General features: G+C 48.6%; 1 protein-coding gene across 1 annotated transcript in view; it reads right to left on the bottom strand.

Moving 5' to 3' along the window:
* Positions 1-1,806: 1,806 nt before the first annotated feature.
* The window catches only part of LOC144607345 (dedicator of cytokinesis protein 7-like), a 160,536-nt gene continuing 151,220 nt past the window's right edge, over positions 1,807-11,122 (bottom strand). The window contains exons 44-46 of the mRNA XM_078424111.1: positions 7,281-7,424; positions 4,263-4,369; positions 1,807-3,018 (exon numbers count right to left, since the gene is read on the bottom strand). Coding sequence (XP_078280237.1) covers positions 2,862-3,018; positions 4,263-4,369; positions 7,281-7,424 — 408 coding nt within the window. The 3' untranslated portion in view covers positions 1,807-2,861. The remainder of the gene's footprint in view (positions 3,019-4,262; positions 4,370-7,280; positions 7,425-11,122) is intronic.

Genomic DNA, 11,122 nt, shown 5'->3' with positions numbered 1-11,122 from the left:
CTTGGGAAGGCTGTTTGGAAAAAACGATGCCTGAACTCTAATGGTGTTTTTCCCTCATTTTGAAGTTTATATCCAAGTCTCTTGTGGCAGTTTCTACTGAATCCTTTCTCAACTCCTTTTCAGGCAGTGCATGGCATGCAAGAACAATGGGGATTCATCCGGACAAAGTTAGTAGAGAAAGTCAACTCTATTAATAATTGGAACCTGAGCACTTTCAAGGCAGTAAAGAGTAACTGAAGTTTGGAGATCAAGCGTGGAAACAGGCCCTTCGGCCCACCGGGTCCATGCCGACCAGCCATCACCCCGTACACTAACATCATCCGACACACTAGGGACAATTTACAGAAGCCAATTAACCTACAAACCTGACATAGACACACAATGCTGGAGTAACTCAGTGGGACAGGCGGGATCTCAGGAGAGAAGGAATGGGTGACGTTTCGGGTCGACACACTTCTTCAGACCCGCTGAGTTACTCCAGCATTTTGTGCCTTTCGTCGGTTTATACCAGCATCTGCAGTTCCTTCCTACACAACCTGCAAACCTGCACGTCTTTGGAGCGTGGGAGGAAACCGGAGCACCCGGAGAAAACTCACTCGTGGCGACAGGGAGCACGAGCAAACTCAGCACAGACAGCACCCGTGACAGATCGAACCCAGATCTCTGGCGCGATAAGGCATCGACTCTACCACTGCGCCTTCACCATTATATTTCATGCATTCTCTGAAGTAGGACTTCGTCACTCTCAGTCTGATGAAGGATCTCGACCCGAAACGTCACCCATTCCTTCTCTCCAGAGATGCTGCCTGACCCTCTGAGTTACTCCAGCTTTTTGTGTCTATCTTCGGTTTAAACCAGCATCTGCAGTTCCATCCTCTGGAGCAGTGCTTTCCATTGCTGTTGCTTCTCATCTTCTCCACGAGGGGACACAGTAACACCAACTAATGCTGCCAGGTCCAGCAATGCTTCACCCAATCGTCCGTGGGCCCAACAGTTGTCACACGACCAGGTTGGGCTCAATGTAATAACTATTTTTACTGCCATGATTTTAAAAAGGCAGCTTTGACTAACACGGGCATTTGCAATCGTTAAAATAGACCATCATGTTAATTACAATGGCACAGCTTTTACCAGGCTTTTGGGATGGTGATGAACAGTACTCCAGTCTGCTTATGTAACGTTGCACCAGTACGTCCTGCACGTCTTTGGAGTGCGGGAGGAAACCGGAGCACCTGGAAAAAACCCACGCGGTCACAGGGAGAAGGTACAGACTCTGTACGGACAGCCCCCCCCCCCCCGTAGTCAGGATCAAACCCGGATCTCTGGCATTGGAAGGCAGCAACTCTGCCCGCTGCCCCACTGTGCTGCCCTTTACTCCTCTTGTGATTTCAAAATGGACCACAATGCACATCAATTTTATTTTTCGTTTTGATGTTCAGATACAAAACTCTGTACAAACTAACTTTGTATTACAGACAACCTTTGTCATAATGGATCAAAGGGGAGGGGGGAAATGGTGTCCGTTATTGATGGTTGTCCGCAATCATACATATATATATATATATATATATATATATACACACACATACATGTATATGCGTGCGTGTGTGTGTGCGCGTAGGAAGGAACTGCAGATGCTGGTTTAAACCGAAGATGGGCACTAATGCTGGTGTAACTCAGCGGGACAGGCAGCATCTCTGGGGAGAAGGAATGGGTGACGTCTTGGGTCGAGACCCTTCTTCAGACTGATGAAGGGTCTCGACCCGAAACGTCACCCATTCCTTCTCTCCAGAGATTCTGCCTGTCCCGCTGAGTTACTCCAGCATTTTGCATATATGTGTGCATGTGTGTGTGTATAAATATATGTGTAAGTTATATATACAGATGTATATGCATATATATGTGTGCATGTGCGTATGTTTAGAGATACAGCATGGGTTTGTGTAAATGTCTGCTCTCATCCAAGGAGTATAGACAAGACAAAGAAAGGGAGGAAAATTACAAAGCACAAAGTAAACCATGACACGGTGATTTGTGACCGATTTGTGACCGTGTCCACATTCCAAACTCATAACAATACATTTTTTACACGAGGAAACTATTCACATCTTAATGATATTGTTCTAATGGTGTCTTGAAGAAAACAAAAGGCCATGGGTCTTTGGAAGGGATTTGAAGGGAATTTGTTTCACACAGCGGGTGGAATCTGGAACGCGTTGCCTGAGATAGCGGTGGAGAAAGGCACTCTCACAGCCTGTGAGAATCACCCGGCAAACTCTTGAACCGGCGAGACCTAGATGGCTAAGGACCAGATGAAGGTACACGTGTAGATCAGTGCAGTGGTTGGCAAGGACACGATGGGCCGATGGGCCTGGTCAATGCTCTCTTGACTTCACAAGTCCAGCGCTTCAAGTTCGTAAGATCATAAGTGATAGGAGCAAAATTAGGCCATTCGGCCCATCATCAGGTCTACTCCACCATTCAATCATGGCTGATCTATCTCTCCCTCCTAACCCAATTCTCCTGCCTTCTCCCATAACCCCTGACAGCCGTACCAATCAAAGTTCTTGTTGGAAGAAGTTCTTCCCCATAGTTGGATGAAGATGGTGCCCGAGCCAGACGACTCTCTGCCTGCTGGGCCCAGTCGTGGCTCTGCAATCACTCCTTACAATCGCTGCACTCCTTTAAACCTCTCCTCCAACAGCAGCATTTCTCTGCATACACTGTGGACGGCTCGAGTGTAATCACATGCAGCCTTTCCGCTGACTGGTTAGCACGCAACAAAAAGCTTTTTCACTGCACCTCGGTACGCGTGACAATAAACAAAACTAAACTAATATCTTTCAGACCGTTTGAGGTTCCTACTGACACGGTGTGATGTAAAGCTGAGGGATTCTTCGGTTAAGGAATGGTTGCAAGTTGTACTTTAGAGACTCATAGTTCCTCTCGAGTTCGTACTGATATTCCACTCGCTCTGACGATATCAGGCCCTTATTTATAATTAAAGCATCTTCACATCTGTAACAGAAGGGGAATAAGGTAAATGCAATGTAGGTGACTCACATGAAACTTGCACAACTTGTCCCGACTGTAGAATTGTGGAGGAAGGAACTACAGATGCTGGTGGGGTGCAGTGACAGGCAGCATCTCTGGGGAGAAGGAATGGGTGACGTGTCGGGCCGAGACCCTTCCTCCGACTGAGAGTCGGGAGAGAGGGAGATATGGAGGTAAGGAAGTGTATGGTGTGAAAATGAGAGAAAGGGGGTGGAGATCAAGAAAAATGTAGAATAGATCATTGTTAGCTGGGAGAAGGCAGCAACAAAACAAACAGAAATAAAATGTAACCGGGGACAGTCAGACTGGTCAGAGAACTGGGAAGGGGAGGGATAGAGAGAGAGGGAAATCAAGGGTTACTTGACGTTAGAGAAGTCAATATTCATATCGCTGGGGTGTAAGCTGCCCAATCTATTGTCCCTGCAGTCATTAGATGAATGATTGATCAGTCTACAGCAGGTGCAGGCTGAAGGTGTGAAGGCATTCATACGAATAGTGAAAGGCCTGGATAGAGTGGGTGTGGAGGGAATGATCCCAGGAATGATTGGGTTAACATATGGCTGGCACGGTGATGGCGGTAGAGTTGCTGCCTTACAGCACTAGGGATCCTGACAATGGGCGCTGTCTGTACGGAGTTTGCACGTTCTCCCCGTGACCTGCGTGGGATTTCTCTGCGATCTCCGGTTTCCTCCCACATTCCAAAGACGTGCAGGTTTGTAGGTTAATTGGCTTGGTTTAATTGTAAATTGTCCCTAGTGTGTGTGTAGGATAGTGAGGGTGTACAGGGCGATTGCTGGCTGACACGGACTCGATGGGCCGAAGGGCCTGTTTCCGCGCTGTACCTCTAAATGTGATGTGTGTTTGACGGCAGTGGGCCTGTACTTGCTGGGACCTGATTGAAACTTAGTGAATAGTGAAAGGCCTGGATAGAGTGGACCCAGGGTTGGGGGACCGCCGTGAGGGGGGGGGGGGGGGGGAAGAGGGGGGGGGCCGGGGGAGGGGGAAAACAATGGGGGACCTGGCACGGAAACTGTGTCGGCGCCCTGAGGCGGGGACTATTTGTATACCTTGGGTACGCAAGCAAAGAATTTCACTGCGACTTGTCACATGTGACGATACATTCATTAATCAATTAATTCATTAATCCATTCATTCATTCATTCATACTAAACCCGCTCGGCCACAGCAGACCACCGGGGACAATTTACCGTTTCAAAAAGTTCTTGAAACAGATGCGGAGTTTGTTGTGGTGTCTGAAAAGTTTCGGATCATCCGGAATTTCAGACAAAAAAACTTGGGCGACTTCCAAGGGACCCTGAAGTAACAGAAATTTGAGTTAATTGCCTGCACTGCCTTATAACCTGAACCATCCATCATATAGCACTGTGTTGTACCCTGTCATTCTACAGTGTGTTACATAGGTCGATCTGACCACCATACCACACAGCGTTAAATGACAATCATGTGTATAACACAGTGCAAAGATAGACTGGATAATAGCACGTTCACAACAGTGTTATACCCTGGATCTTCATTGTTCTACGAGAGGTTATATTTGTGTCATCCATTGTCAAGTCAAGTCAAGTCAAGTTCATTTTATTTGTATAGCACATTTAAAAACAACCCACGTTGACCAAAGTGCTGTACATCTGATTAGGTACTAAGGAAAAAATGAAACATACAGTAGCACGCAAACATAACAGCACATACAAAACAGTTCACAGCGCCTCCTCAATGAGCCTCAAACGCTAGGGAGTAGAAATAGGTTTTGAGCCTGGACTTAAAGGAGTCGATGGAGGGGGCAGTTCTGATGGGGAGAGGGATGCTGTTCCACAGTCTAGGAGCTGCAACCGCAAAAGCGCGGTCACCCCTGAGCTTAAGCCTAGACCGCTGGATAGTGAGTAGCCCCAAGTCGGCCGACCTGAGGGACCTGGAGTTAGAGAGGTGGGTTAGAAGATTTTTGATGTAGGGGGGGGAATGTCCATTTAGGGCTTTATATGTGAATAGGAGGAGCTTGAAGTTGATTCTGTACCGTACAGGGAGCCAGTGGAGAGAGGCCAGAATCGGGGTGATGTGGTCCCTTTTACGGGTACCCGTCAGGAGTCTCGCTGCGGCATTTTGGACCAGTTGCAGGCGGGACAGGGAAGATTGGCTGATCCCAGTGTATAGGGAGTTGCAGTAGTCTAGGCGGGAGGAAATGAAAGCGTGAATGATTTTTTCAGTGTCGTCGAATTGGAGGAAAGGTTTGATTTTAGCTATGGTACGAAGTTGGAAGAAGCTGGCTTTTACCACAGCGTTGACTTGCTTGTCAAACTTTAATGCAGTCAAATATCACGCGGAGGTTTTTGACATGCGGTTTGACTAGGCAGGATAGGCTTCCAAGACTGCCTGTTATCGATTTGATGGAGTCGGGGGGGCCGAATAGGATGACCTCAGACTTGCTCTCGTTAATTGGAGGAAGTTCTGTGCCATCCAACATTTTATGTCCTCAAGGCAGTGTAAGAGGCTGTTTAAATTTGACTGGTTGTTGGGTTTCAGGGGGAGGTCAAGCTGAGTTTCATCGGCATAGCAGTGGAAAGAAATGCCGTACCTTTGAATGATTTGGCCAAGGGGGAGCATGTATAGAGAGAAGAGAATGGGGCCTAGGATGGAGCCTTGTGGAACTCCGCAGGAGAGGCTAGCTGGAGCAGAGGAATAACTGCCTATGTTGATGGCGAAACTCCTATCTTTGAGATAGGAAACGAACCAGCTCAGGGCAGTGCCATCAATGCCAACCGCGTACCGGAGACGGTCAATAAGGATGGTGTGGTCCACTGTATCGAACGCTGCGCTGAGGTCGAGAAGGAGCAGGATTGCACAGTCGCCGGTGTCGATGGCGAGAAGCAGGTCGTTGTGTACCTTCAACAAGGCAGACTCTGTGCTGTGGTGGGCTCTGAAACCTGACTGGAAACTTTCCAGGATGGTGTTTTGGTGCAGGTAGGGCACTAATTGGTTTAGAATTGCCTTTTCAAGGACTTTTGACAGGAATGGCAGTTTGGAAATGGGTCTGTAGTTGCTAGGCAAGGTGGGGTCTAGGTTAGGTTTTTTCAGTAGGGGCTGGACCACTGTGTGCTTCAAACAGGTTGGAACAGTGACGGTGGCCAGAGAACTGTTGATAATAGAGAGGATGCTGGGACCGGCTATTGCAATGACATCCTTCAGAAGGGCAGTGGGGGCAGGATCAAGGGGGCAGGTTGCAGGTTTCATAGCGGAGACAAGCTTTGCAAGGGAGGATAGAGTGATGGGTTGGAAACAGTCCAATTTAGATGAACAGACTAGTGAGACAGCTAGGTCACGGGTGGGAGGGGAAATGTTCATTCTAATGTTCTCAACTTTGCTGGTGAAAAATTTAGCGAATTCTTCACACTTAGCAGGGGACCCAACTAAGCTGGTACTGGGGGCGGGACATATTGTAGTATCCTGTGTTCCATTCTGGGTCATACGTCACACAAGCCTGTGGTTTATTCTGGTTTATCCAATGTGGCACAGTGGTGCAGCGGTAGAGTTGCTGCCTTACATCACCACAGACCCGGGTTCAATCCTAACCACGGGTGCTGTCTGTATGAATTTGCACGTTCTCCCCGTGACCGCGTGGGTTTTTTCCGGGTGCTCCGGTTTCCTCCCACACTCCAAAGGCGTGCAGGTTTGTAGGTTAATTCTTCTACAAATCATCCCTATTGTTTAGTATAGTTTTAGTTTAGAGATACAGCGCGGCCCACCGGGTCCGCGCCGACCAGCGATCCCCGCACACTAACACTATCCAACACCCACGAGGAACAATTTTTACATTTACCAAGCCAATTAACCTATAAACCTGTACATCTTTGGAGTGTGGAAGGAAACCGAAGATCTCGTAGACAAACCCACGCAGGTCACGGGGAGAACGTACAATCTCCGCACAGACAGCACCCGCAGTCGGGATCGAACCCGGGTCTCCCGCGCTGCATTCGCTGTGAGGCAGCAACTCTACCGCTGCGCCACCGTGACCGTCCGTACAACTCGGTCTATTGTGTGGGATAGACCTAGAGCACGGGAGGGATGATTGTTGGTCGGCACGGACTTGTTGTGCCGGTTTAGTTGCGTTTATTGTCATGATTACCGAGATACAGTGAAAAGGGCCTGTTTCCTCGCTGTATCTCTAAACGAAACTAAACCAAGCTGAATGAAGCGAGGCTAAACGCAGGCACCTGGTTGACGGTGGGGCCCACCGATCCTTGCAGCACCATCTGCAGCAACTTGAGGTTGGGTGGGTTTTCACTCGTTGCCTTCGCCAGCTCCTCAGTCTTATTCTGCATGTCCTCGATCACGGCTTCAATTGGTCTCAGGCTCATCTGCAAGACACGGCACACTGACTGTACAGGGTGTACAAACGGGGAAGAGCGCTCGGAAACTTGACAGCAATATCATCACCTCGACAAGTCCCAACCTATTCTTCGAAAGGACACTGCACAAAATTGCAGTGAATTGCAGACGCAGCCCAGACCATCACACAAACTAACCTCGCATTGTGTGAACTGTTCTCACCTAGGCACACAACTAACAATGTCCTGATTCCCTTCGTCATCGTTACTTTTCTGCACATCTTTCATTCATCTGTTCTACACCGATCAGCCAAAACATTATGACCACCTGCCCAATATGCTGTTGGTCCTCCGTGTGCAGCCCCATAAGCAGCAGGGTGCGATGCACTGTGTATTGTGACACATTCCTCCCGTGACCACCATTAACATTTTCCGTGACTTGTGCCACAGTCGACCTTCTGTTGGTTCGGACCAGACGGGATAGCCTTCGTTGCCCTTGTGCATCGATGAGCCTTGGGCGCCCAACACCCTGCCTGTCGCCGGTTTGTGGTTTGTCCCTCCTCGGACCACTGTCGGTAGGTACTCACCACTGCTGACCGGGAGCACCCCACAAGCCTTGCCGTTTCAGGGATGCTGTGACCCAGTCGTCTGGCCATAACAATTTGGCCCTTGTCAAAGTCGCTCAGGTCTTTACTCCTGCCCATTTCTCCTGCATCCAACACATCAACTTCAAGAACTGACTGTTCACTTGCTACCTAATATATCCCACCCCTTGACAGGGGCCATTGTAACAAAATAATCAATGTTATTCACTTCGCCTGTCAGTGGTCATAATGTTTTGGCTGATCGGTGTGCATCTCTCCACATCATTGTTTATTTAGGAGATGATCGGAACAGGGGACGTACAACGAGATCTGGGTGTCCTAGTGCATCAGTCACTGAAAGGAAGCATGCAGGTACAGCAGGCAGTGTAGAAAGCCGATGGAATGTTGGCCTTCATAACAAGAGGAGTTGAGTATAGGAGCAAAGAGGTCCTTCTGCAGTTGTACAGGGCCCTAGTGACACCGCACCTGGAGTACTGTGTGCAGTTTTGGTCTCCAAATTTAAGGAAGAATATTCTTGCTATTGAGGGCGTGCAGCGTAGGTTTACTAGGTTAATTCCCGGAATGGCGGGACTGTCGTATGTTGAAAGACTGGAGTGACTAGGCTTGTATACACTGGAATTTAGAAGGATGAGAGGGGATCTTATCGAAACATATAAGATTATTAAGGGGTTGGACACGTTTGAGGCAGGAAACCTGTTCCCAATGTTGGGGGAGTCCAGAACCAGGGGCCACAGTTTAAGAATAAGGGGTAGGCCATTTAGAACGGAGATGAGGAAAAACTTTTTCAGTCAGAGAGTTATGAATCTGTGGAATTCTCTGCCTCAGAAGGCAGTGGAGGCCAATTCTCTGAATGCATTCAAGAGAGAGCTAGATAGAGCTCTTAAGGATAGCGGAGTCAGGGGGTATGGGGAGAAGGCAGGAACGGGGTACTGATTGAGAATGATCAGCCATGATCACATTGAATGGCGGTGGTGGCTCGAAGGGCCGAATGGACTACTCCTGCACCTATTGTCTATTGTCTATTTCTCTGGTTTCCCTTTCCCCTGACTCTAGTCTGAAGGAGGGTTTCAAACCAAAACATCACCTATTCCTTTTCTCCAGAGATGCTGTCTGACCCGTTGAGTTACACCAGCCTTTTGTGCCTGTCTTCCCTTCTATTGACACCATTTACACCTCATGCTGCCTCGGCAAGGCCAGCAGCATAACCAAGGACCAGTCGTACCCCGGCCACTCCCTCTTCTCCCCTCTCCTATCGGGCAAAAGGTATAGAAGTGTGAAAACGCACACCTCTAGATTCAGGGACAGTTTCTTCCCAGCTGTTATCAGGCAACTGAATCATCCTATCACAACCAGAGAGCAGTGCTGAACTACTATCTACCACTTTGGTGACCCTCAGACTATCCTTGATCGGGCTTTGCCTCGCACTAAACGTTATTCCCTTATCATGTATCTGTACACTGTAAATGGGTCGATTGTAATCATGTATTGTCTTTCCGCTGACTGGATTAGCACGCAACAAAAGCTTTTCACTGTACCTCGGTACACGTGACAATAAACTAAAGTAAATATTTTCACACAAGGCTCTCTTACAGATTGTCTGTGCGTTGCTTCCTCCTCCTCTTCGAGTTCTGCAACATTTCTTCCCCACACACTGCGTTCGCCAGCAGTGATGCATCGGCATCTAGTGGAAGGTTCTCCATGCATCTTGGTTGCCGTTCATCCCATCCACCACGTTTCTTTATCGTATCGCTGCCCGACGGGAGCTGGTCAACATCAGACCGCTTCCCCTCCCCGCCTCTATAAGGCGACTTTCCAAACGGGGTCCCACGTCAGCGACTCCCTGCTTCACTCTTCCATCTTCATCGAAATCCATTCCCTTCTCAAGGCACCTTCGCGTGCCGTCTCGCGAAATTTGATATTCAATTAAAGACATTTGAACAGGTACATGTATAGAAAAGGTTCTTAGAGGGATAGATGCCAAATGCAGGCAGGTGGGACTGGTGTTGATGGGACATCTAGGTCATCGTGGGCAAGATGGGCCGAAGGGCCTGTTTCTGCGCTGTATGAGTTTGTGACCATGAAACGTAACAGCTGCCCTTTTACCACCAAGTCCCATCACCCTGAGACGAAGGCACTGCTTCTCAGGAAGCATAGAGCAGCACTTTCTACTTCCAATTTAGTGGGTTGCTTTCAATGTGTTTTGATCTACACCACACAGTTTAGTTTATTGTCACGTGTACCGAGGTACAGTGAAAATCGCTTTTGTTGTGTGCTAACCAGACAGCAGAAAGACCATACTTGATTACAATCAATCCATTAAACACTGACCGGGTGGCCATTTTGCAGAACACATCCATTCACTCTCCAAGAGAGACTTTGAGCTGCAAGTAGTCTGATACTTTAGGTCTATAAGTAGTCTGATACTTTAGGTCGAAACGTATAAGATTATTAAGGGGTCGGACACGTTAGAGGCAGGAAACATGTTCCCAATGTTGGGGGAGTCCAGAACCAGGGGCCACAGTTTAAGAATAAGGGGTAGGCCATTTAGAACGGAGATGAGGAAAAACGTTTTCAGTCAGAGAGTTGTGAATGTGTGGAATTCTCTGCCTCAGAAGGCAGTGGAGGCCAATTCTCTGAATGCATTCAAGAGAGAGCTAGATAGAGCTCTTAAGGATAGTGGAGTCAGGGGGTATGGAGAGAAGGCAGGAACGGGGTACTGATTGAGAATGATCAGCCATGATCACATTAAATGGCGGTGCTGGCTCGAAGGGCCGAATGGCCTACTCCTGCACCTATTGTCTATTGTCTATTGTCTCCCTCACCCAAAGCATATTGCAACGTTCCAGACTGATCAATGGGTTCAATGATTACAGATGACCAGCCATCCCAGATTAATTTCTCACATTCCCACTATCCAGTGTTTTTCTCCCTCCACTTCTGGAATTTCAGATTTCTTTCATCTCAGAAAGTCACAGAGTTATAGAGAGTGGAAACAGGCCCCTCGACCCAGGCCCCTCGGCCCAGGCCCCTCGACCCAGGCCCCTCGACCCAGGCCCCTCGGCCCAGGCCCCTCGGCCCAGGCCCCTCGGCCCAGGCCCCTCGACCCAGGCCCCTCGACCCAGG

This window comes from Rhinoraja longicauda, chromosome 28, assembly GCF_053455715.1.
Source record: "Rhinoraja longicauda isolate Sanriku21f chromosome 28, sRhiLon1.1, whole genome shotgun sequence".
Classification (NCBI taxonomy): domain Eukaryota; kingdom Metazoa; phylum Chordata; class Chondrichthyes; order Rajiformes; family Arhynchobatidae; genus Rhinoraja; species Rhinoraja longicauda.
This window is presented reverse-complemented; position numbering and strand designations above follow the sequence as displayed.